This window comes from Littorina saxatilis, linkage group LG5 (assembly GCF_037325665.1).
Source record: "Littorina saxatilis isolate snail1 linkage group LG5, US_GU_Lsax_2.0, whole genome shotgun sequence".
NCBI classification, from domain to species: domain Eukaryota; kingdom Metazoa; phylum Mollusca; class Gastropoda; order Littorinimorpha; family Littorinidae; genus Littorina; species Littorina saxatilis.
The window spans coordinates 200786-228605 of record NC_090249.1 but is presented as its reverse complement, the minus strand read 5'-3'; the positions used below and the strand labels follow the sequence as shown (position 1 = coordinate 228605).

Sequence of the window (27820 nt, the reverse complement as noted above, 5' to 3'; positions counted from 1 at the left end):
CATATGCTTCGCGGAGGCAACCCGTCTCGGTCTTCTGGTTTCGGCTAGCCAAATCTCACTAGCATTGTTAATGACTCGTCCCTGATTCCAATGTTGATCTTTTAGTTTCAAACCAACTTAATGTTTTATTATCGCTCCACATGACGTGTTCTGTATATTTTTTTTCGCTGTCATGATGTCACCATTTAGAGGGTAGGGTTACATTTTCAGGTATTTATTCCCCAAGAATATGCAAAAAAAATTCCAAACTCGTTTTTTTCTATTGGTCAATGATTCTACTTTTTTTTTAAAGTGAGAAATGGAGTGCAATTAACATTGTTACTTTTGAAGGTATGCTCATGACGTGCATCACAGCGAAATAGCAGTTCAGAAGAACGGAATTCCCATAATTAGTCCTTATTTGCTGCTTTTTTCACTGAGCTCGGAAATGATATTTTGCTTGCATTGTTATTGCTTCATTTATTAAAGCCTCTGGACAACATTCTTTGAATACATCGTTACCCAATTCTGTTTACGTCTATCCCTTTGTTTGATAGAGTACTGTAACAAGCTATCACATTATGTCGACAAGAATGCGTCTCCATACAAGTTTTTGTCTTGATTCCATCCAGGAGGATGTAAGGCTTTAATAAAAACACTATTTTAAAGATCTCTGTCAAGATTGATTTTGTTGAAAAAAAAGGAAGTCTGTGATTGAAGATTGTGAAACCTGCCTGCAGCTTTTTAGCAAAGTCATACAACACCAACACGAGTTGTTTCGAGTCCACTGAGCGATCGCGGAAACGAAATGGAAGGAAGGCCGGGAGCTGTCCTGTGTTCTCGTGTGTTTCCGTGTGTCTCCGTGTATTTCCGTGTACCTCCGTGTATTTCCGTGTATCTCCGTGTGTTTCCGTGTCTCTCCGTGTATTTCCGTGTATCTCCGTGTGTTTCCGTGTTTCTCCGTGTGTTTCCGCCAAGCTAGGCAATGGCGACGAGAGCAATGAGGGCGGCGGTGAAAGCAGTGACAAACAGAAGGTGAACACGAATGGCGATTCGGAGATGGATACTGCCCTGAAATGGAAACATAAAAATCAATGCTAATTTGTATTTGTGTATGTTGTGCGTGTAAACGTCATCTGTCTTACTTTATTGAGTGTGCATGAGTGGTGGTGAAAAATTAGTTGCGGCATTCACTGAATGGAAGGGAAGTAAATATGATGTTTTCTTTCTTAACGATAACAGTGGAAATGAAAACTTTTTGGAGAGAGAGAGAGAGAAAGAGAGAGAGAGAGAGAGAGAGAGAGAGAGAGAGAGAGGGGGGGGGGGGACAGACAGACAGACAGATAGAAACAGAGAGAGACTCGGAGAGAGACAGACAAAGAGAACAAGAGCGAGAGAAACAGAGAGGCAGAGAGATGGAGTGAGAGAGAGAGCGAGAGAAACAGAGATGCAGAGAGATGGAATGAGCTCATTCGTGTGCTTTTGCTCGTCTTAATCTTGCATGGATTCACTTGTATTTGTGAACGATATAAATCATCCATGTGTACATTACATGTGTTCTTTGCTTTTGTTTTGATGTGTGTGTGTGTGTGTGTGTGTGTGTGTGTGTGTGTGTGTGTGTGTGTGTGTGTGTGTGTGTGTGTGTGTGTGTGTGTGTGTGTGTGTGTGTGTGAGTGTGTGTGTGTATGTGTGTGTGTGTGAGTGAGTGTGTCTGTGAGTGTGTGTGAGTGTGTGTGTGTGTGTGTATGTGTGTGAGTGTGTCTGTGTGTGTATGTGTGAGTGTGTCTATGTGTGTCTGTGTGTGATTTGGGAGGGGGAATGAAGTGTGTATTCAGCTTAATGCATAACTTACCGGTGGTTCGTTGGAGTTCCCTTCCATGATTTCTTTGGCGCTGGAGTAGATGGTGTTACGTCCCTCGTAGATGACGTAGCTGTCCGTCTTTCTCTCTGCCAAACACACAGGTAACACACACTTATTGCAGGTAACACACAAGTAACAGACACTTATTGCAGGTAACACACAGGTAACACACACTTATTGCAGGTAACAAAGGTAACACACACTTAGTGCAGGTAACACACAGGCAACACACACTTAGTGCAGGTAACACACAGGTAACACACACTTAGTGCAGGTAACACACAGGTAACACACACTTAGTGCAGGTAACACACAGGTAACACACACTTTGTACAGGTAACACACAGGTAACACACACTTAGTGCAGGTAACACACAGGTAACACACACTTAGTGCAGGTAACACACAGGTAACACACACTTAGTGCAGGTAACACACAGGTAACACACACTTAGTGCAGGTAACACACAGGTAACACACACTTAGTGCAGGTAACACAAAGGTAACACACACTTAGTGCAGGTAAGTAACTGTTGATGACAGGCGTGGGAATAAGTGATGACCTGTAAGCCTAGATTTTTTTGACATAAATGATTCCATTATAAATAATTATACATGATTCCGTACTGACTGAACACATAATGGCAAAATAATACAACATGTTTACATACCACGTCTGAATTTGTTGATGTGTTGATCGCAGTCTTTGTGTGTGTGGTTTGTTATGCACTGCAAGTATTGTGTGCGATACATTGTTATAATAGTTATTCCCCCCTCTACTTATTTCACCAGACGGCTCACTTTAAAAGGCCTTACATGCACGTTGACAGTCAACCGTACGACAATCAGTTGTGTTGCAATTCAATGTGTTGGACAATGTTACTACCTATCCTCCTGATGTTGCAGCTGAGGATCTCGAGGATGATGATCATGCAGATCTGGTAGACGGCGTAGGAATACAGGACATAGGAGGCGCTGCTGTGAGTTCCGGACTTGCGCAGTTTGAGACCCAGTCCCATGTTGAAAACTGGCGAGTAGAAACATTACATTCATTCATTGCGCAGTTTGAGAGCAAGACCAGAGTTAAAGACTGGCGAGTAGAACAATTAAATGCGTTTAATTGCTCGTGGAAACACACCGTATCCCTCTCTGCGTTAACTTAACTAATGCTGTGTCATCATGACAATACCCTGTGTATTTTCATCACACTTCTGGTTTTAATAATAACATTCGTCTCAATCAGTTTTGGCCAAGCCCTGGTACGCGGGCTCGTTTAACAAAATCGAGGATGGTTTGATTTATTTTTGATGTTAAAACTCATTTCGTCTGGTTGAACTAAACCCCTGTCAGAAGCAGACATGTTCAAAGTGTGACTAATATTGCTCATCAGGGAAAATGTACAAGCTCATAAACGCGCACGTACACAAGCCAATAGCGTTCATTTCCTGGTAAACCAAGTGACACCCTGATCTCAGCTCTATTTCCTGGTAAACCAAGTGACACCCTGATCTGAGCTCTATTTTACTTGCTCTTTAGCACAAAAATTCGTTTTCATAACCATTCGAGGAACAGAATTAACAATATAGATGCGTTTTATTACAATGGGTTTAGAAGGAAAACATCGGCGCGGCCATTTTGAGAAGGAAATGGAGGAAAATATGGCTGCCGAAAGTAAGTGTTTTGCTAGAACAAAGACACAAATTATCAACTTAGTGATGCTAACTTTTGGAGCTCAATTCGTCAATTGATTTCACTGGGATTATTCTTTGCATTGATAACAGTGACTTGTATCAAATAGAACTACTGATAGAACAAATAGAAATGGCACTGGATCGTGACCTTTGACTTGACAGCGATTAAGGTCAACATAATCCCGACACCCACCCGCCAGAATGTGACAGGAGACGCCGAGCAGCCAGTGACCACCCGTATCTAACACCTACCCGCCAGAATGTGACAGGAGACGCCGAGCAGCCAGTGGCCCCAGTTGAACACCAGACGGTTCTTGGAGGTGGACGATGGACGAAAAATGCCAAACAAAATCTGCACATTAAGATTCTAATTACTTCAAATTTCCTCATGCAGATACATTGAGTAATGTTGGTAAGCAGCGTTAAAGTCATAAGCTAAATTATAACAAGCTTTGCTTAAATGAGCCAAAAACTGTTGTTGTGTTGCTGTCCTTGCTAGATTGATTGCGCCAACTCATGCGCTTCGCGGATGGGAATGTCTTGTTGACCGTGTTACTTTCAAACAGTAAAGTAATCAGTTGTTATGTTGAAGTTTGCCACAATTATTAAAGTTACTTTTGAATGTACAGCAGGTAGTATAACAGGAGGGAAACAATGATATGTTAAAAGCCTATACAGATATCAGCTATGTCGACTCAAAGGCCGACAAAACGAAGATAGACGAACACAGCCGTCAGAGCTCGACACTGACACCCCCCCTCCTCCTCCTTATGTCTCCCTATTTCAAGCCAAGGATTTGGCTGTCGTGACAAGGGGGACCACTGCGTCACCCCCACCCTCCCCTTCCTCCAAGAACAACAAGTGCCGACCTTGAGGGGAGCAAGGACACCCTCTCCCCCATCCCCCACTCACAGAGAAAGCTAGCAGTGAAAGGATCGACGATCACAGCCTCGGAGTATGCAAGGTGAAAGTGCGCACAGAAGGACAGACTGACACACTGACACACTGACAAACTGACAGAGTGAATCCTATACACTCCTGTTTACGGGGGAGTAAATCAGGCTATAACATGACCGACCTGTATGACTGTGAAGAGAGCGACGATCATGCCCACGATAGGATGAAGCTTCTGGAACTCTTTGATGCCGATCTGCAACAAGAAAGGTAAGCTACTGGAACAAGAAAGGTAAGCTACTGGATCAAGAAAGGTAAGCTACTGGAACAAGAAAGGTAAGCTACTGGAACAAGAAAGGTAAGCTACTGGAACAAGAAAGGTAAGCTACTGGAACAAGAAAGGTAAGCTACTGGATCAAGAAAGGTAAGCTACTGGATCAAGAAAGGTAAGCTACTGGAACAAGAAAGGTAAACTACTGGAACAGGAAAGGTAAGCTACTGGAACAAGAAAGGTAAGCTACTGGAACAAGAAAGGTAAGCTACTGGAACAAGAAAGGTAAGCTACTGGATCAAGAAAGGTAAGCTACTGGAACAAAACCAGATCCGTGTCTTAGGAGAAGCAGAAGGTGTGACATCGACATAAAAGGTTAGTGGACCATAATTTTTTGCATTTAAGTATATGATTTCATTTACCGAAAGAGACTCACTTTGTTGTCAAACATGCCTGTCTCTCTATCAATTGTCATAACAATCAAACATGCCTGTCTCTCTATCAATTGTCATAACAATCAAACATGCCTGTCTCTCTATCAATTGTCATAACAATCAAACATGCCTGTCTCTCTATCAATTGTCATAACAATCAAACTAAGTTCTCCAAGAGCCAAAAAAACGTCTAACTATCGCTCATAATGGTCAACAATCAAGATAACATTAACCCTGACCCTAACCCTAAAGTAAAGTGATGGTAAATGGGACCGTGGCCTGTCTCTGAAATGAAGTCGCTTCCGAAAAACGCAATGTTAATGTGCTTTTGCAATTTAAACCTGATCAGAAAACCATTTACACCTTTGATATCTAGCATATAGCATTCTGTGTTTTATTTTCTATGTATATAATGGTGTCCGCTGATAGTGAATCCCCAGCAACTAGCGTGACACGAAATGAATATAATGGTGTCCCCTGATAGTGAATCCCCAGCAACTAGCGTGACACGAAATGAATATACAGCAAAAAAGACGAGACAAAGAAAGCAACTAACCTCAGCCAAGCCCTTGGCCTCAAAGAAGATGATGACGAATCCTGCTATGGTGAGGACTGTCAGCAGTATCATGCAGCCACGATGAATCTATAAAACAATTATCATCATCATCGTCGTCATCGTCATCGTCGTCGTCATCATCATCATCATCATCATCATCATCATCATCATCATCATCATCATCATCATCTTCATTAGCAGCACCAGCACCGTTTTCGTCGTGGTGTACCCCTGAATATTAAGGGCATCTGTGCTCACCTTAACTTATTTACAGCCATTCTTTTGACTGAATTACAGCAGTAGAAAAAGATGAACTATTTTACAAAACGAGAATGTGAGCTGGACGTCAGTAGTGCGATGTTATCCTTTTCTTGGTCCTTTCCTTCAGGAGCTTGCTTTCTTATAAAAGTCGGATCCAAACTAAAGTCAAACCTGCCATTGCGACCCCATATTTGACGTTCTTTTCTATGTAATCTACCTTTACATCATGACTCCCTATTTATAAGGACCCCTTGGCTAGTCCCTTGGCTAGTCCCTTGGACAGTCGTTATAGACAGGTTCAATTGCATTTGATACTAAAAGTACTACTTACTGTGAACCAGACTTTACGGCCGCACAGTTTGTGTTTGGGTCACAGCGCCTTGTAGTATACGATTGTATTTGACAATGGAGACACGAAAGCGACTGTTTGCATACGCTGTTGTTATGAGCGTCAGTGAAATGATGCTCATTGTTTAAATACTCATGTTATAAATTAATCTTAGTAGTGTATTTGTTTGATTATGCTTTTTACATTTAGTCAAGTTTTGACTAAATGTTTTAACGTAGAGGGGGAATCGAGACGAGGGTCGTGGTGTATGTGCGTGCGTGCGTGTGCCGCGAACGGTGTGTGTGTGTGTCTGTGTGTGTGTGTAGAGCGATTCAGACTAAACTACTGGACCGATCTTTATGAAATTTGACATGAGAGTTCCTGGGTATGAAATCCCCAGACGTGTTTTTCATTTTTTTGATAAATGTCTTTGATGACGTCATATCCGGCTTTTCGTGAAAGTTGAGGCGGCACTGTCACGCTCTCATTTTTCAACCAAATTGGTTGGAATTTTGGTCAAGTAATCTTCGACGAAGCCCGGACTTTGGTATTGCATTTCAGCTTGGAGGCTTAAAATTTAATTAATGAGTTTGCTCATTAAAGTTGTCATTAAAATCGATTTTTTGCAAACAGATTTAAAATTGATTGCATCGTACTCTTCATCACATTCTGAATCTAAAAATATATATACATAATTATGTCATGTTTACTCTTAAAATGTGATCACAATTAACGAAAATAGAATAATTAGTCTTTCGATTAAAATGTAAGAAATCGATCCAAAAATGATGTCATCTTATTCGTGATCATTTCCTGATTCTAAAAACATTAATGTAGTAATTTTCGCCTTACTATAATCGTGTGTTTGTCTTATTAGAAATGCGATGTGGTGCCAAAAGAAAAATTTCCATGTTTGTGTAAAATGAAAATGAACATTAAAGTTTTCTTATCTTATCTTATCTTATCTTATCTACTCACCGTGAACCAAACTTTACGGCCGCACAGTTTGTGTTTGGGCCACAACGCCTTGTAGTAGCGCGCCATCACAATGCCAAAGCCGGCACAGAAGATCCAGGCGAAGGACATCAGGGCGGCTGGGAAACACAAACCAGGGAGATCGCTTACTACAGATCGTTTACTACCAAATATTTTATCAGAATAAGGTGCATTTAAATATTGCTGGTAATTACACGTCATTGCTTTTTTTTCCCTTTTTACATTTAGTCAAGTTTTGACTAAATGTTTTAACATAGAGGGGAAATCGAGACGAGGGTCGTGGTGTATGTGTGTGTGTGTGTATGTGTGTGTGTGCGTGTGTGTGTGTGTGTGTGTGTGTGTGTGTGTGTGTGTGTGTGTGTGTGTGTGTGTGTGTGTGTGTGTGTGTCTGTCTGTATGTCTGTCTGTCTGTGCGTGTGTGTGTGTAGAGCGATTCAGACTAAACTACTGGACCGATCTTTATGAAATTTGACATGAGAGTTTCTGGGAATGATATCCCCGGACATTTTTTTTCATTTTTTTGATAAATAACTTTGATGACGTCATATCCGGCTTTTGTAAAAGTTGAGGCGGCACTGTCACACCCTCATTTTTCAATCAAATTGATTGAAATTTTGGCAAAGAAATCTTCGACGAAGGCTGGACTTTGGTATTGCATTTCAGCTTGGTGACTTAAAAACTAATGAATGGGTTTGGTCATTAAAAATCGGAAACTTGTAATTAAAATTATATTTTTATTAAACGATCCAAAATTACGTTCATCTTATTCTTCGCCATTTTCTGATTCCAAAATCATATACATATGTTATATTTGGATTGCAAACAAGCTCTGAAAATTAAAAATATGAAAATTATGATTAAAAATAAAATTAATTTTCCGAAATCGATTTAAAAACAATTTCATCTTGTTCCTTGTCGGTTCCTGATTCCAAAAACATATAGATATAATATGTTTGGATTAAAAACACGCTCAGAAAGTGTCACGATTTAGTGACATGGTTCGAGAAAGAGTCACTTTTCCGGGTGCCTTTGTCAAATTGCGACAGAAAGCGCCTGTTTTCTGTCAACGGCTGGAGGTTTTGGCTAACCATGCATAGCCGAGCACGGGAATTTCGTGATACAGGGGTTCCACGTGCGTGATTTTGCTTGCTTGGCGAAATCAACTATAACTGAACTGTTTACAGTACACGTGGAGTCACGTGAGGGTTTCAAGGTTGTCTGGTAAAGACATGAAACGACACACTTGACAATCAGCGGCAAGAGAGAAGGGTCGGTGTCTTCGTCCTTAGAGTTTGATGGTCTGATCTTCATCACGTTAGATATTTCACTTTTATCTACGTGCCGTTCTGCTAGCACAGGAGGGCTCTAATGGAATTTCAACGAGATACCACCTTTTCGCTGTTACATGTTTGCTGAGGACGAGTCGTCAGGTATTCTTCACTGAGCGGGGGAGGATTTTCACCGCATAAGGATTTCAGTGCAAGAGGGAGGATGGCGATATTTCCGTTGACGAGCGGAAGCCATTCATAAGGAAGCGTATTTCCTTGAGAGAACTACTTACATGGGCTGTTGAGGTAATAAATCATTATTTAACGCTGTTGACGAGTCTGTGTTTGTGGAATGAAATACTCTCTGTTGTTCTTTCCAGGTTAGCGCATAATTTGCTCTTTGTGACGCTAAAATATTAATCTGTATATGGTTTTTACATTTAGTCAAGTTTTGACTAAATGTTTTAACGTAGAGGGGGAATCGAGACGAGGGTCGTGGTGTATGTGTGTCTGTCTGTCTGTCTGTCTGTCTGTCTGTGTGTGTGTGTGTGTAGAGCGATTCAGACTAAACTACTGGACCGATCTTTATGAAATTTGACATGAGAGTTCCTGGGTATGATATCCTCAGACGTTTTTTCATTTTTTTGATAAATGTCTTTGATGACGTCATATCCGGCTTTTCGTGAAAGTTGAGGTGGCACTGTCACGCTCTTATTTTTCAACCAAATTGGTTGAAATTTTGGTCAAGTAATCTTCGACGAAGCCCGGACTTCGGTATTGCATTTCAGCTTGGTGGCTTAGAAAATTAATTAATGACTTTGGTCATTAAAAATCTGAAAATTGAAAAAAAATATGTTTTTTATAAAACGATCCAAATTTACGTTTATCTTATTCTCCATCATTTTCTGATTCCAAAAACATATAAATATGTTATATTTGGATTAAAAACAAGCTCTGAAAATTAAAAATATAAAAAATATTATCAAAATTAAATTTTCGAAATCAATTTAATAACACTTTCATCTTATTCCTTGTCGGTTCCTGATTCCAAAAACATATAGATATGATATGTTTGGATTAAAAACACGCTCAGAAAGTTCAAACGAAGAGAGGTACAGAAAAGCGTGCTATCCTTCTCAGCGCAACTACTACCCCGCTCTTCTTGTCAATTTCACTGCCTTTGCCATGAGCGGTGGACTGACGATGCTACGAGTATACGGTCTTGCTGCGTTGCATTGCGTTCAGTTTTATTCTGTGAGTTCGACAGCTACTTGACTAAATGTTGTATTTTCGCCTTACGCGACTTGTTGCAGATATGGAGAGAAGGAAGGAAATGGCTGATTTGTTGTTAAAAAAGTTCGTTTGTGCAGGCCCACGTGCTCGATGAGATATGTAAAGATGACAAGTTTAAAGGTGGAGGTTGTTGGGTAGCTTGACATGTTTAGTGCACCGAGGCTTTTTGTTGCAGCCTTCTTCTTCTACAACGGAACGTTTCTGCTGCCTATCTGCGGGATGCTGTTATCTGCGGGACGCTACAACAAGATCGTCCGCGGAGTGATGTAACCAGCTAACCGGCTAACCAGCTAACCGGCTAACCAGCTAACCAGCGACTGGGTGTGGCGCCTGATGTCTCCACTGTTCCCTGCTTCGTCGCCACGCCAACCAGCACTTCTTTCGACGGAGCAGTTGTGGAGACTATGAACTAAATACGGGCCGCCCACTCAGTTGCAAAAAGCTAAGTTGCACCATGTCTTATGCACCCTTCATACCACCTAGTCATCTGTGATATTCATGATTATACGCGAGTGGTGACAGCGTGGGGTGTGTGACACCTGCATAAATTAGCACTTTTAGGCAGATCAGATATATTTCCTAGCTATACACGGGATCAGCGTGTTACTATAATTTTCTATACTCTAACTGGCATTTTGTCAGTGACCACTGGTTTTACGTTTTGAACGTAAAAGAACATATTTTGGAGTGAAGTCTCGAGGGAGGTGGCGAGTTATTACATAAACAGGCGTCTGAAACTTATACTTTTGTTGATTCTATTTTATTGTATGACTGCGAGAGTGGATCGTGGTGTGGTTAGTTAGTTAGAAGTAACTAACCGTTCATAATCACCTTATGTGATATATTGAAACGTGACAGAAAGTTCAAACGAAGAGAGGTGCAGTAAAGCGTGCTATGCAGCACAGCGAAACCACTATCGCGCTGAACAGGCTCGTCAGTTTCACTGCGTTTTGCACTAGTGGCGGACTACGGTCATTGTTAAAAAACGCAGTGCGTTCAGTTTCATTCTGTGAGTTCCACAGCTTGACTAAATGTAGTATTTTCGCCTTACGCGACTTGTTTTTTATGGAGTCATACAGTTACAGTGTCAGTTGATCTTTCACAACGCACGCCAAGTGAGTAGACTTTGACCACTTCTCTCATCGAAATCTCCTATTGGCAACACGCACATGCACGCACGCACGCAAAACAAAAATAAACACAATACTCATGTGTGTATATGCATACGAAATCCCCGGTTTTTCTCGAGTTTCACATGTTCTGTCCTAGGGCATAAAGGACTCGACACTCTCATCTATACAACTCCCCAATGATGGACAGACAGACAGACAAACAGACAGACAGGCACCACACATCATTTGAACATAGACGATTCAAGCATGCTTGGCACACGTCCGTCGCACCGTTAATTACGTTTACCAATACATTTAAAGCAAACGCTCCGTTCAATGTTTACTGACAAAAACAGTAAACATGTGTCAAAATACTGAATCGGCTTCGGGAAGAAAAATACTCGAGGAATTCATCTCGTCCTATTTGTTTTCACTGACCGTACGGCGAAATAGTTTGGGTTCCCAGACAGACATACAGACAGAGAGTCACTGACCGTACGGCGAAATAGTTTGGGTTCCCAGACAGACATACAGACAGAGAGTCACTGACCGTACGGCGAAATAGTTTGGGTTCCCAGACAGACATACAGACAGAGAGTCACTGACCATGCAGCTTGATGAAGATCTTGTCCTGTACCCAGACAGACATAGAGACAGAGAGTCACTGACCATGCAGCTTTATGAAGATCTTGTCCTGTACCCAGACAGACATACAGACAGAGAGTCACTGACCATGCAGCTTGATGAAGATCTTGTCCTGTACCCACGGTCCCACGTCGTCCAGAGCCTGCAGGTCCACCAGGCGAGCTGAGGCCACTGGTATCCCTGCGTGACGCTCCTTGCGACCTGCAAACACCATAGTGACCGAGTTGTTAGTTTTGACATACATTGGCGTACATATCCCTGTGACAGTTATTTCTATGCACATACCTTGGCGTACAGATTCATGCAACAGAGTTATTTCTATGGACATACCTTGAAGTACAGATCCCTGTGACAGTTATTTCTATGGACATACCTTGGCGAACAGATCCTTGTGACAGAGTTATTTCTATGGACATACCTTGGTGTACAGATCTCTGTGACAGAGATATTTCTATGGACATACCTTGGTGTACAGATCTCTGTGACAGAGATATTTCTATGGACATACCTTGGCGTACAGAGCCCTGTGACAGAGTTATTTCTATGGACATACCTTGGCGTACAGAGCCCTGTGACAGAGTTATTTCTATGGACATACCTTGGCGTACAGAGCCCTGTAACAGAGATATTTCTATGGACATACCTTGGCGTACAGAGCCCTGTGACAGAGTTATTTCTATGGACATACCTTGGCGTACAGAGCCCTGTGCCAGAGTTATTTCTATGGACATACCTTGGCGTACAGATCTCTGTGACAAATATATGTCTAGGGAAATACCTTGGCGAACAGATCTCTGTAACAGAGATCTTTCTATGGACATACCTTAGCGAACAGAGCCCTGTGACAGAGATATTTCTATGGACATACCTTGGCGAACAGATCTCTGTAACAGAGTTATTTCTATGGACATACCTTGGCGAACAGATCTCTGTAACATATATGTTTCTATGGACATACCTTGACGAACAGAGTCCTGTGACAGAGCTATTTCTATGGACATACCTTGGCGTACATATCTCTGTATCAGATATATTTCTATGGACATACCTTGGCGAACAGAGCCCTGTAACAGAGATATTTCTATGGACATACCTTGGTGAACAGAACCCTGTGACAGAGTTATTTCTATGAACATACCTTGGTGTACAGAGCCTTGTGACAGAGTTATTTCTATAGACATACCTTGGTGTACAGAGCCCTGTGACAGAGATATTTCTATGGACATTACTTGGCGTACAGAGCCCTGTGACAGTTATTTCTATGGACATACCTTGGCGTACAGATCTCTGTGACAGAGTTATTTCTATGGACATACCTTGGCGTACAGATCTCTGTGACAGAGATATTTATATGGACATACCTTGGCGAACAGATCTCTGTAACAGAGATATTTCTATAGACATACCCTGGCGAACGGATCTCTGTAACAGAGTTATTTCTATGGACATACCTTGGCGAACAGATCTCTGTAACAGAGTTATTTCTATGGACATACCTTGACGAACAGAGCCCTGTGACAGAGATATTTCTATGGACATATCTTGGCGTACAGATCTCTGTGACAGAGATATGTATATAGACATACCTTGGCGAACAGATCTCTGTAACAGAGATATTTCTATAGACATACCCTGGCGAACGGATCTCTGTAACAGAGTTATTTCTATGGACATACCTTGGCGAACAGATCTCTGTAACAGAGATATTTCTATGGACATACCTTGGCGAACAGAGCCCTGTGAGAGAGATATTTCTATGGACATACCTTGGCAAACAGAGCCCCGTAACAGAGATATTTCCATGGACATACCTTGGCGTACAGATCTCTGTGACAGAGATATTTCTATGGACATACCTTGGCGTACAGAGCCCTGTGACAGAGTTATTTCTAAGGACATACCTTGGCGTATAGAGCCCTGTGACAGAGTTATTTCTATGGACATACCTTGGCGGACAGATCTCTGTGACAGAGTTATTTCTATGGACATACCTTGGCGTACAGAGCCCTGTGACAGAGTTATTTCTAAGGACATACCTTGGCGTACAGAGCCCTGTGACAGAGTTATTTCTATGGACATACCTTGGCGGACAGATCTCTGTGACAGAGTTATTTCTATGGACATACCTTGGTGTACAGAGCCCTGTGCCAGCAGGAGGTGCCAGTCCTCCTCTAGGTCGTACACACGGTTGTCGCCCGTCATGTTCATCTTCCTGACGAACTGACAGTGCAGGTAGCCGTCTTTCCTCACCATAGCAACCTGGCTCAGCATCTCACGGGACTCCTGGCAAGACAGACATGATGGCGTTCAAAGTCGTCAAGTGATTTGGACTGTTTGTTATTGGGGCCCTTTCTTATTTCAGGAAGAACTGACATTGGTTTATACCTTATTATACTGTTATTTGTGACCTGGTTGTTTCGTGTGATGTTACATTTTATGTCTTCCTGTTTATACGTATAAACTTGTTTCGTAAAACTTTGTATTCGAGTCCTTATCGACCTAATTGTCTTCGTCGGTTGTGCTTGTGTGTGAGCCTGTATGCTTGGCTAGAATTATTCACTTGCATCATCCCTCGCACCACCGGCGACCTCGACAGTGTGTACGTGTGATTGCTTGTGACTGCGTGTGAGTGCCGGTTTCTGTGCGTACGTACGTGCGTACGTTTGTGTGTGTAAGTGCATGCGTGCGTGCGTGTGAGCGTGCGTGCGGGCGTGCGTGCGTGCGTGTGTCTGTGTGTCTTTGTGAGTGACTGTCTGTGCGCGCGGGCGGGTGGGTCTGTGTGTTAGTGTGTGTGTTACTCACGTCCTGCGACAAAATGTCATTTTCGCGCTGTCCGTTGAATGAGAGATGTGACGTCACACGATTGCTGTCACTTAGACACTCCACTACACTGTCTTGGCCCTGAAAAAGATGTTTCAGTGCGTTCACATGACAATAGTGTCTAACTCGCTCACACAACCATTCACTCTCTTCGCAGTCAGTCAGTCAGTCATTAGTGCACTGACATTTGATGAACTAAAGCAGAATACTGACGATTGCGTCCCCCCCCCCCCCCCCCGCGGGTTAGGGGGAAGAATTTACCCGATGCTCCCCAGCATGTCGTAAGAGGCGACTAACGGATTCTGTTTCTCCTTTTACCCTTGTTAAGTGTTTCTTGTATAGAATATAGTCAATGTTTGTAAAGAAAGATTTTAGTCAAGCAGTATGTAAGAAATGTCACTAAGTCCTTTGTACTGGAAACTTGCATTCTCCCAGTAAGGTCATATATTGTACTATACGTTGCAAGCCCCTGGAGCAATTTTTTGATTAGTGCTTTTGTGAACAAGAAACAATTATGGGTAGGTCATATTCTGAGATAGCAAAATGGTCGCTCCTTGCATGAAACGGCATAAAATAAACAATAATAAAACATGTTTTAAATAAGTGTGGTACATGTTTAGGCTGGGGGGGGGGGTTGCGCAACCCCCATAACCCCCCCGGTAGTCCGGCCCTGCTCACTGACCATCTTGTGTTCCTGAGAGAAGGCGAGGGCTAGCCACTGTATACTAACTCCCTCACTGACCATCTTGTGTTCCTGAGAGAAGGCGAGGGCTAGCCACTGTATACTAACTCCCTCACTGACCATTTTGTGATCCTGGGAGAAGGCGAGGGCTAGCCACTGTATACTAACTCCCTCACTGACCATTTTGTGATCCTGGGAGAAGGCGAGGGCTAGCCACTGGTCGTCCAGGTCCTCCATGGGGGTCACCATGACGTCAAACCACACCCCCTCCTCCCGGGGCTGCCACGCGACGCGGAACTCGCAGATCTGTTTGCTGAGACACTGGCGGAAACAGCCGTGAGTCTCTCCGCATACTATTTCAGCTTCCTCCTGTCAGGGAACATAACGTCAACAATACATCTCCCCGTCCACTGATTGTCACTCCGACCGAACCCGTTATATCTTTAAATACTGTTCTCACGCTTTCTCTCCACAAAGTCTCTATATATTCAAGAGCTTGAATCTTAGAAGATAAAACTGTTCCTTTGATTTTATATGAAAGGATGCATGGACAAGTACAAAGTGAGCCTAACATAATGACGGGTTGTGATGAAGGTTAATATTGTGTCCTAGACGTGTCTTGCAGTTTCCCCTACTCTATACGTCTTCTCAATTCAACAAGACAATGTTTATGACATATCATGCGTTGCATTTTCGTTGCCTAGAGTGTGCTATTAAAGCATTCTTTATTAGATTCCTCCATTAATATATGTGACAGACAATACCACTCACAATGAAAAGCCCGCTGGGAGTCGTCGTAATGTCAATATTCCTGGGCGAAGTCGGCTCCGGCGTCGTCGGAGAAATCTGCGCAGCCACAGCTGTCGTTTCAGTTGGAGACGCAGTCCTCGTCGTTGTAATAGGCGTTGGTGGAGGTGTGGTAGTTGTTGTCGTCGTCGTCGTCGTCGTCGGTGTAGTGGTAGTTGTGGGAGTGGTGATTGGGGTGGGTGGTGGAGCAGTGGTGAAGGGGGCGGGGGTGGTGCGGGGTTTCGGTCTGTCGATCTCGCACGGCTCGATGAAGTCAGTTCTGAGGTCGTCAGCGTTGACAGACAGGGGGCTGGCCTGGGGGTCTTGGATCACCACGGACGCTACGGAGGCCCAGATGTCGCTGTACTGCTGGACAAAGGTCGCCCTGAACATAGGAGAGGTCTGTGAGTGAACTGGAAGAATGACTTAAAGAATATATAAGAAACATGTACAGTAGGCCTACATGTATATGTTTTCTTCAGCTTTGACTACTGTCATTATCAACGAAAGTTTCTTACTCTGGAGGTTCTCGTCATTGTCTCCTGTCATCATCATCATCATCATCATCATCATCATCATCATCATCATCATCATCATCATCATCATCATCATCATCATCATCATCATCATCTTCTTCTTCGTCGTCATCTTCGTCGTCGTCATCATCGTCGTTGTCGTCGTCGTGGCCATCATCAGTTATGTTGTAGGTTTATCTGTTCTACTTGGATGATTGCCAGAGCTATAATTAACTTTCACAAATCGCCCCGTCCTTTGGTACGGATACACAACAGGCAATGATTGGTTTTCGTCGTGTTGCTAAGCATTAATCCTACTTGATCTGCACGTGTCCCTGTGGTTCGGGGGGAGCGATCCAGTTGAAGAGGAGCGTGGTGGCGTTGTACCTCCCGTCGTGCGTCAGTGCTACCTGCTCCTGTAAAACAACACATATTGAATCTTTCTTGCTGATTTGGTTCCCGGGATCATTTTAATGTTCGGGCGAGGATGTAGCTCAGTCGGTAGCGCGCTGGATTTGTATCCAGTTGGCCGCTGTCAGCGTGAGTTCGTCCCCACGTTCGGCGAGAGATTTATTTCTCAGTCAACTTTGTGTGCAGACTCTCCTCGGTGTCCGAACACCCCCGTGTGTACACGCAAGCACAAGACCAAGTGCGCACGAAAAAGATCCTGTAATCCATGTCAGAGTTCGGTGGTTTATAGAAACACGAAAATACCCAGCATGCTTCCTCCGAAAGCGGCGTATGGCTGCCTAAATGGCGGGATAAAAACGGTCATACACGTAAAAGCCGTGGGAGTTTCACCCCATGAACGAACAAACAAACATTTTAATGTTCATAACGTTGCTTTGTCTTACGTTTGTGTTGCACTTGCGTCTTAAGGCCCGTCCAGACACTCCCGGCAGACCCTGTCCACATTTGACTTCTGCTCAAAACGGCGCGCCGCAGCGTGCTATGATCGCGAAGCGTTATTTGCAGAAGAATAGCGCGTGTTCTAATTTCTATGACACAGACATAGAACGACGGAAATTTGACCAATCAGATCAAACCAGAGCGATGACGTCAGCTGCTCGCGGCGCGGCTGTCGAATGCAACTGAACCTCCTTGTCAGGTGACCCGCTTGACTGATACCGCGTTGTGAAAAGAATCGTCGATGTGTGGCCACTCGGCAAATCCCGCGCGACGCACTAAACGGCCTGCGGCGCATAGAGCGTAAAACGGCGGCCAAGTCTGGACAGGGCTAAAGTCCGGTTTCAATTTCAGACGAAGGCACAATCTGAATCTGTCCATGATCCACACTATAGCCTCATTTCCAATGTCTTCCTTTGTGTCAACGATTTGTTGTGCAACACGTTGCCAACATTACTTACATTATTTTCAGAAAAAAAGGCAATCAAAATTGTTGATCTTGTCAGCCAGAATGGATAGCCTATAAATATGTGTTTCCTCTGCTGAAAGGAACGCGCCAGATCAACAGTCCTGTTGGAAGAGGGAACAGACGCGAAGATCGCCGAGACTACATTTGGATAGTCTCGGCTAACCGTCTTAGCGAAGAATGCGACCGTAGTAGGGGAAGGGCCCCTAATATGGACCACTTTTTGTTTATTGCTGATAACTAGCTTGTTTTCGTGCAAAGAAGTTTCATTTTGTGTTTGGTAGTCCTTCTTTCTTAGGTGAACCGTTAGGCCTAATTAGAGTAAAATAGCTTTGATACACATTCAGCAAAAATTAAATACAGAAAAAATCACAAAGGGTCCATATTAGGAGCCTGCGCGCCTAATATGGACCAGTGAAGCGGCCTTCACGAACCACTGTAAAAAGCCCCCTATATTTCAAAATAACATGATACAAATTAGTGTACAAGTCAGCCTAATTAAAATATGCTTTAGATTTATCTGTTTCGGGTTGATGAGAGCATTATTTGAAGCACACCAGGAAACTAAAGAAGCTTATCAAAAACAGAGTGAAAATAAGTGAAATTATCAACTTCCACGAAAAGAAGACTTTTCGTTGCATTTTTTTTTAAATCTCGAGGGCTAGTTATAGGTTATTTTCAGCCAGCTTCTTAATGAATTAATGAAAATAGCCTTTAGCTTTTATGTTCTTCGATTTGTTGAAGGTGGTCCATATTAGGGGACTCGCACATACTTTGAGATTTTGCTATTATTTTTTGTTTGCAGTAGAAACTCGGGGTCAACACTGCTAAAATGTAACAAATACGGTTTTAGCTGTCATATATAGCCATTTCTGTTTGATAAAAGCTTTGGCTGTAGACAGAAACGAGTCCGTTTTAGGCGGCAAATTTAGAGTGAACGCTGCCAAAAGTGAAAACAGAGAAAAAGCCTGACGGTTTTGAGATTTGTGTTTCTGCAACTGTTTTGACATGTGCAAGTTATCCAAAGATGGTGAATACAGCGAATAAAACTTTTTTGAGCGCTCTAGCGCCGTTAGTTGGTGGTGGTCCATATTAGGAGCCGGTCCATATTAGGAGCCCTTCCCCTACTTACTGAACCTATTTCCTTTTATTCTAAACACATTTTTAAAGTAAAAATGACATATCTATATATTTTTGAATTCAGGAGACGATGAGGAATACAATGCAATCATTTTAGTTTTATCTGCTTCTGAAAATTCGATTTTAATGACAACTTTAATGATCAAACGAATTAATTAATGTTCAAGCTTCCGAGCTGAAATGCAATCCCATAGTCCGGACTTCGTCAAAGATTGCTTGACCAAAATGTTAAATCAATTTGGTTAAAAAATGAGGGCGTGACAGTGCCGCCTCGACTTTCACAAAAAGCCGGATGTGACGTCATCAAATGCATTTATCCAAAACAAGAAAAAAAAGTCTGGGGATATCATACTCAGGAACTCTCATGTGAAGTTTCATTAAGATCGGTCCAGTAGTTTTCTCGGAATCACTTTATACACACACACACATACACCACGACCCTCATCTCGATTCCCCCTCTATGTTAAAACATTAAATTAGTCAAAACTTGACTAAATATAAACAAGTCGCGTAAGGCAAAATTACTACATTTAGTCAAGCTGTGGAACTCACAGAATGAAACTGAACGCACTGCATTTTTTCACAATGACCGTAGTCCGCCGCTTGTGCATAACGGAGTGACTAAATGTTCAGCGCGACCTAGTGGTTTCGCTGTGCTACATAGCACGCTTTTCTGTACCTCTCTTCGTTTTAACTTTCTGAGCGTGTTTTTAATCCAAACATATCTTATCTATATGTTTTTGGAATCAGGAACCGACAAGGAATAAGATGAAATTGTTTTTAAATCGATTTCGGAAATTTAATTTTGATCATAATTTTTATATTTTTAATTTTCAGTGCTTGTTTTTAATCCAAATATAACATATGTATATGTTTTTTGAATCACGAAATAATGTAGAATAAGATGAACGTAAATTTGGATCGTTTTATATAAAAATAAAATTATTACAATTTTCAGATCTTTAATGACCAAAGTCATTAATTGATTTTTAAGCCACCAAGCTGAAATGCAATACCGAAGTCCGGCCTTCGTCGAAGATTGCTTTACAAAAATTTCTATCAATTTGATTGAAAAATGAGGGTGTGACAGTGCCGCCTCAACTTTTACAAAAAGCCGGATATGACGTCATCAAAAGTATTTATCGAAAAAAATAAAAAAAATATCCGGGGATATCATTCCCAGGAACTCTCATGTCAAATTTCATAAAGATCGGTCCAGTATCGCTGGATCGCTCTACACACACACACGCACAGACAGACACGCACACACACACACACACACACACACACACACACACACACACACACACACACACACACACACACACACACCATGACTCTCGTCTCGATTCCCCCTCTATGTTAAAACATTTAGTCAAAACTTTAGTAAAAATGAACATGCGTGCTACTGCCACAGTTTGACTCGTATATCAACATTGATACCGGTGACTTGAATTGTCTTGTCGTGACTTGTCGTGACTTGTCTTGTCTTGTCGTGACTAGACTTGTCTTGTCTTGTCGTGACTAGACTTGTCTTGTCTTGTTTTGTCTTGTCTTGTCGTGACTTGTCTTGTCTTGTCGTGACTTGTCTTGTCTTGTCTTGTTTTGTCTTGTATTGTCGTGTCGTGTCGTGTCTTGTCTTGTCGTGACTTGTCGTGACTTGTCTTGTCTTGTCTTGTCTTGTTTTGTCGTGTCGTGTCGTGTCGTGTCGTGTCGTGTCGTGTCGTGTCTTGTCGTGTCTTGTCGTGTCGTGTCGTGTCGTGTCGTGTCTTGTCTTGTCTTGTCGTGTCGTGTCGTGTCTTGTCGTGTATTGTCTTGTCGTGTAGTGTCGTGTCGTGTATTGTTGTGTCGTGTCGTGTCGTGTAGTGTCGTGTCGTGTCGTGTCGTGTCGTGTCTTGTCGTGTCTTGTCGTGTCGTGTCGTGTCGTGTCTTGTCTTGTCTTGTCGTGTCGTGTCTTGTCGTGTCGTGTCGTGTCGTGTCGTGTCTTGTCGTGTCTTGTCGTGTCGTGTCGTGTCTTGTCGTGTCGTGTCGTGTCGTGTCTTGTCGTGTCTTGTCGTGTCGTGTCGTGTCTTGTCTTGTCGTGTCGTGTCGTGTCGTGTCGTGTAGTGTCGTGTATTGTCGTGTCGTGTCGTGTCGTGTCGTGTCGTGTCTTGTCGTGTCGTGTCGTGTCGTGTCGTGTCGTGTCTTGTCGTGTCGTGTCGTGTCGTGTCGTGTCGTGTCTTGTCGTGTCGTGTCTTGTCTTGTCGTGTCGTGTCTTGTCGTGTCGTGTCGTGTCGTGTCGTGTCGTGTCGTGTCGTGTCGTGTCTTGTCGTGTCTTGTCTTGTCTTGTCGTGTCGTGTCGTGTCGTGTCGTGTCTTGTCTTGTCGTGTCGTGTCGTGTCGTGTCGTGTCTTGTCTTGTCGTGTCTTGTCTTGTCTTGTCGTGTCGTGTCTTGTCTTGTCGTGTCTTGTCTTGTCTTGTCGTGTCATGTCGTGTCTTGTCGTGTCTTGTCGTGTCGTGTCTTGTCGTGTAGTGTCGTGTCGTGTTGTGTCATGTCGTGTCGTGTAATGTCATGTCATGTCGTGTAGTGTTGTGTCGTGTCTTGTCTTGTCGTGTCGTGTCGTGTCGTGTCGTGTCTTGTCTTGTCGTGTCGTGTCGTGTCGTGTCGTGTCGTGTCGTGTCTTGTCTTGTCTTGTCTTGTCGTGTCGTGTCGTGTCGTGTCTTGTCTTGTCTTGTCGTGACTTGTCTTGTATTGTCGTGACTTGTCGTGTCTTGTCGTGTCGTGTCTTGTCTTGTCTTGTCGTGACTTGTCTTGTATTGTCTTGTCGTGACTTGTCTTGTCTTGTATTGTCGTGTCTTGTCTTGTATTGTCTTGTCTTGTCTTGTCGTGTCGTGTCGTGTCTTGTCTTGTCTTGTCGTGACTTGTTGTGACTTGTCTTGTCTTGTCTTGTCTTGACTCTTACCGGCGTCCCGTACACTACGTTACACTCACATCGCCACACTGGTACTGGGAGCCGACGACGGCCTGGAACTGACCCACGGCCTGACTAGGGTTGGCCGTGTAGCGGGGGTCTGCGGGGTCCGCTCGGCGTCCCTGCACCAGGAAGCCCATGAACTGGGTGCCGCACAGCCCGCGTAGCATCACTGCAACAAGGCCAGCACACTACACACTATACCACACTTAATACAAAAAGTAGCTTTACGAAACAACCAGTTCTGGGTAGATATGTAATTTGGCTTTCTTCTCGTATTAAAAGTTGCAAATATTTTCCTATTGTGATTTTTGACCATTTTTAATTGGGCCTTTCCGCTTTTGTCCAGTCGATTTTGAATGTACCATTATTTGAGCGTCGGTCACGTGATCCCTGTAAAACAAATATTTAATCCAAAACGTGATCCGAATAGTAAAGTGAACGGCCTTAACTGGCATGTTTGGATGAAATGATACGGGAATTAATGCTTTAATTTAGGTGCGAAATCTGTTCCAATAACTGTTTATTTTAGACAACATCGCGGTAATGTTTTGGAAACTGCCAAGTCAGGGGGGGGGGGGGGGAGAGGGGTGGGGGTGGGGATGGGGGGGTGGTGGTGGTACCGCAATAGATTGAGGGCAGCAAAGATCCCTCACAGCCTATGTCTCTGGACATTGTGTTGGTGATGTACAACTAAGACTGTCCGTAATGTCCATGTTATATTCCTGTAGACAATGGCCAGAAGGTGTAGCAGAAAGAGTCAACACTCTTGTAAGATGAATTTGCCATTCTAACAGAGGAACATGTATAAGTCCTATAACTGAAATATTAGGGTGTTTAGTGTATGTCAATCTATTTACTGAAAAAAGGCAAACCTACCTTTCCAGCACCATGACAGATGACTCATACTGATGTCGATTAATTTGTACCAACAAGTCCCCAATCCTAACAGGCTTCGACGTCATCATTACTAAAACACTACTTATAAGGACGTGTTTTGATACATTCATATATCACTCACACTAATTAGCTGACGGGTCATCAAAGTACAAAATAACACAGGGGTGTACGACGTTTGTACGCGCATGACTGTAGATCAAAGTGCTGTCACCGCTTACACTCCGCACCAAGCTGACCCATTCATTTAACAATGACTGTAGGTCAAAGTGCTGTCACCGCTTACACTCCGCACCAAGCTGACCCATTCATTTAACAATGACTGTAGGTCAAAGTGCCGTCTCCGCTTACTCTCCGCACCAAGCTGACCCATATGGACTGGGTGGCCGAGTGGTAACGCACTTGAGCTCGGAAGCGAGAGGTTGCGAGTTCGACCCTGGGTCAGGGCGTTAGCAATTTTCTCTCCCCCCCCCCTTTCCTAACCTAGGTGGTGGGTTCAAGTGATAGTCTTTCGGATGAGACGAAAAACCGAGGTCCCTTCGTGTACACTACATTGGGGTGTGCACGTTAAAGATCCCACGATTGACAAAAGGGTCTTTCCTGGCAAAATTGTATAGGCATAGATAAAAAATGTCCACCAAAATACCCGTGTGACTTGGAATAATAGGCCGTGAAAAGTAGGATATGCGCCGAAATGGCTGCGATCTGCTGGTCGATGTGAATGCGTGATGTATTGTGTAAAAAAATTCCATCTCACACGGCATAAATAGATCCCTGCGCTTTGAGTCCGAGTCTGGAGATACGCGCGCGATATAAGATTTCATATAATTCATTTAACAATGACTGTAGATCAAAGTGCCGTCACCGCTTACACTCCCAACCAAGCTGACCCTTTCATTTAACAATGACTGTAGGTCAAAGTGCCGTCACCGCTTACACTCCGCACCAAGCTGACCCATTCATTTAACAATGACTGTAGGTCAAAGTGCCGTCACCGCTTACACTCCGCACCAAGCTGACCCATTCATTTAACAATAATTGTAGGTCAAAGTTCCGTCACCGCTTACACTCCGCACCAAGCTGACCCATTCATTTAACAACGACTGTAGGTCAAAGTGCCGTCACCGCTTACTCTACCAACCAAGCTGACCCATTCATTTAACAACGACTGTAAATCAAAGTGCCGTCACCGCTTACACTCCGCACCAAGCTGACCCTTCATTTAACAACGACTGTAGATCAAAGTGCCGTCATCGCTTACACTCCCAACCAAGCTGTAGATCAAAGTGCCGTCACCGCTTACACTCCGCACCCAGCTGACCCTTCAATTAACAACGACTGTAGATCATATCAAAGTGCCGTCATCGCTTACACTCCCAACCAAGCTGTAGATCAAAGTGCCGTCATCGCTTACACTCCGCACCAAGCTGACCCTTCGTTTAACAACGACTGTAGATCAAAGTGCCGTCATCGCTTACACTCGCAACCAAGCTATAGATCAAAGTGCCGTCATCGCTTACACTCCGCACCAAGCTGACCTTTCATTTAACAACGACTGTAGATCAAAGTGCCGTCATCGCTTACACTCCCAACCAAGCTGTAGATCAAAGTGCCGTTATCGCTTACACTCCGCACCAAGCTGACCCTTCATTTAACAACGACTGTAGATCAAAGTGCCGTCATCGTTTACACTCCCAACCAAGCTGTAGATCAAAGTGCCGTCACCGCTTACACTCCCAACCAAGCTGACCCAATTATTTAACAACGACTGTAGATCAAAGTGCCGTCATCGTTTACACTCCCAACCAAGCTGTAGATCAAAGTGCCGTCACCGCTTACACTCCCAACCAAGCTGACCCAATCATTTAACAACGACTGTGGAATTAACAAGGTTATTGTCTCATAAACTAAACTAAAAATGATTATTCTTGAAAAGAAGTCACTATATAATTATACGTGTTGTAAAATGGTATGAATGTTTATGTTTATTGTAACGTTAGACCTTCATTATGACGTAATTCTAGTGACGTAACACTGATGCTCTCCTCAGGATTGTAAGTACTCTTTGATACCAAAATGACGTAAGGAGACAGGCAGACGTAATAGTATAATGACGTACCACTGACGCTCTCCCCAGGAGTGTATGTACTCTTTGACACGAGAATGACGTAAGGAGACAGTTGCGTGCTGGCTTGGCTGGCTCCGTGTCGAGGTGTCATGGTTGTACAGGCGGAGAAGGCCGCTCCAGAAGGGAAGGCCGTTGTAAGCAGGTGGTCGCCGCTTAGCAGGGCCAGCGAAAAGAGTAGCAGCGTCTTCAAGAAAGTCAGTGAGTTCTGAAAGGAAAGAGGTTGTTGGTTTTTAACGTCCCTAACACGTATTGGGGTATGCGGGACCAACTTATAGAGGAGAGTAATTAAGGTACATGCTGCTGTTATATACTGAATACATTTGACATAAGAAAAGCTTTTCAAATAAAATTTCTTTTAAAATTGGAAGAAAAAAATGAACACAATTTAGTCGTGAGTTGACAGGTAATGGTCACGTTCATATTCATGTACTGTTTTCCTTTTTACATTTAGTCAACTTTTGACTAAATGTTTTAACATAGAGGGGGAATCCAGACGAGGGTCGTGGTGTATGTGTGTCTGTCTGTCTGTGTGTGTGTGTGTGTGTCTGTGTGTGTGTGTAGAGCGATTCAGAGTAAACTACTAGACCGATCTTTAGGAAATTTTACATGAGAGTTCCAGGGAATGATATCCCCAGATATTTTTTTATTTTTTTCGATAAATGTCTTTGATGACGTCATATCCGGCTTTTTGTAAAAGTTGAGGCGGCACTGTCACACGCTCATTTTTCAATCAAATTGATTGAAATTTTTGTAAAGCAATCTTCGACAAAGGCCGGACTTCGGTATTGCATTTCAGCTTGGTGGCTTAAAAATTAATCAATGACTTTGGTCATTAAAAATCTGAAAATTGTAATAATTTTTTTTATATAAAATGATCCAAATTTACATTCATCTTTTTCTACATCATTTTCTGATTCCAAAAACATATAAATATGTTATATTTGGATTAAAAATAAGCTCTGAAAATTAGAAATATAAAAATTATGATCAAAATTAAATTTCCGAAATCGATTTAAAAACAATTTCATTTTATCCCTGGTCGGTTCCTGATTTCAAAACCATATAGATATGATATGTTTGGATTAAAAACACGCTCAGAAAGTTAAAACGAAGAAAGGTACAGAAAAGCGTGCTATGCAGCACAGCGAAACCACTACCGCGCTAAACAGGCTCGTCAGTTTCACTCCGTTTTGCACAAGCGGCGGACTACGGTCATTGTGAAAAAATGCAGTGCGTTCAGTTTCGTTCTGTGAGTTCCACAGCTTGACTAAATGTAGTAATTTCGCCTTACGCGACTTGATCTTTTCCAAAAGGCCATTTTTTTTGTTTGTTTGTTTAACGCCCAGCCGACCACGAAGGACCATATCAGGGCGGTGCTGCTTTGACATATAACGTGCGCCACACACAAGACAGAAGTCGCAGCACAGGCTTCATGTCTCACCCAGTCACATTATTCTGACACCGGACCAACCAGTCCTAGCACTAACCCCATAATGCCAGACGCCATGCGGAGCAGTCACTAGATTGCCAATTCTAAAGTCTTAGATATGACCCGGCCGGGGTTCGAACCCACGACCTCCCGATCACGGGGCGGACGCCTTACCACTAGGTAGGCCAACCGTGCCGGTCAAAAGGCCATTGTAAATTTGAACTGGAGCTACAAATGGTTTGGCATTTGGTTTGTGACCCAAGAACTATCGTGAGATTGTAGATGATTATAATGTTACTCAGCGTTGTCCAAGAACGGTGAGTTGGCTTCATCGCGTGGCACGATACACTGCGGTGCAGACCATGATGGTGTGTTCCTGGGGGGGAAACAGTCAGTAGCATTGGACTGGAACGACTAACCCAGGGCTTTACAACAGTCAGTAGCATTGGACTGGAACGACTAACCCAGGGCTTTACAATATTGCCCTCACGACACGATGCCACGAGCCCAAAAAGGATAGGATGCATGTCACCACAACATGAGAAAGAAATGATAGGGTAAAGAAAGGAACGAATCAAACTACTATAAACTACGAATTGGGTTCTGCATTCATTCAAACTGGTATTTACTGATTGATCAACTAGTTGTGTTACTGTTAGGAATGTTTGCAAGAAAGAAATGAAGAATGGAAGAAAGAAAGAGGCAAGCAAACACAAACAAGCAAACAAGCAAAAAAACGAATGAACGAACGAACGAACGAACGAGCAAAAGAACGAACGAACGAACGAACGAACAAACGAACGAACGAACGAACGAACGAACGAAAGAACCAAAAAATCAACGAACAAACAAACAAACGAGCGCACAAACAAGCAAACAAACAGACAAACAGACCGACCTATCAACTGAAAAAAAACAAAAAAACCCAGACCAACAGCTAGTACAGACATATTGGTGGCAATTCTGCAAATACTGATTATTGGTGAAAAAGTGTAAATACAAATTTAGTTTCCAAAAGTCTTCATCGTGTTATCCTTAATCATTTGACTTTCACGCCAACAAAACATTAAAACTTCGCACTCACCTTCATGTTTCTTGTAGACACCAAAGTTTGAATCCAAAAATTCGAAATTGTCCGCGTAGTTTTTCCAGCGAAACGTATCACAAAGCAAAGAAACGTATTTGCTCTTTGCTCGAAAAGAAAACACGTCCGTTAAGAGATATAGACCGTTAATCTATTCCCTCTCAGTTTGTAACCTTGTCGAACTCTGTTGTTTGTGTTGAGAATTCAGTCCTTAATCCAACCCACTGTTTTAGGATTGTAGCAAGGTAATCTTGGTCCGAGCCCCAACGGCTCCAAACGTTATTGACTGTTGATGGAGGGGAACTTTTTAATTAACGCGTGTCCAGTGAAGGCAGAGTAATTAATCACGTCCAGGCTGACCGACGATGACGTCCTTAATACTTCCCGTTTGTCAATCAGCGTTGCTCCTTTTCCCGCTCATTACCTGT

The 27820-nt window shown here is 43.1% G+C and overlaps 1 protein-coding gene across 1 annotated transcript; it reads right to left on the bottom strand.

Annotated features, from left to right (window-relative positions):
* Window positions 1-719: 719 nt before the first annotated feature.
* Window positions 720-27820, bottom strand: LOC138966004 (ferric-chelate reductase 1-like). The gene is made up of 16 exons (XM_070338091.1): window positions 27393-27820; window positions 24871-25084; window positions 21875-22026; window positions 16711-16808; window positions 15863-16262; window positions 15272-15460; window positions 14392-14490; window positions 13716-13872; window positions 11677-11790; window positions 7254-7369; window positions 5687-5773; window positions 4610-4681; window positions 3784-3883; window positions 2727-2867; window positions 1832-1926; window positions 720-1050 (listed from the first exon to the last, which is right to left on the bottom strand). Exons 1-16 carry the CDS (start codon window positions 27396-27398, stop codon window positions 958-960), a joined length of 2133 nt encoding a protein of 710 aa, XP_070194192.1. The 5' UTR covers window positions 27399-27820; the 3' UTR covers window positions 720-957.

Bases quoted from the DNA above. Each gene is read 5' to 3' on its own strand.
- LOC138966004 (XM_070338091.1), bottom strand. The intron at 13,873-14,391 runs GTGAGTAACACA...CTGTCTTGCCAG, and splicing joins ATGACATTTTGTCGCAGGAC to GAGTCCCGTGAGATGCTGAG. The intron at 1,927-2,726 runs GTAGTAACATTG...TGTGTTTGGCAG, and splicing joins CTGCAACATCAGGAGGATAG to AGAGAAAGACGGACAGCTAC.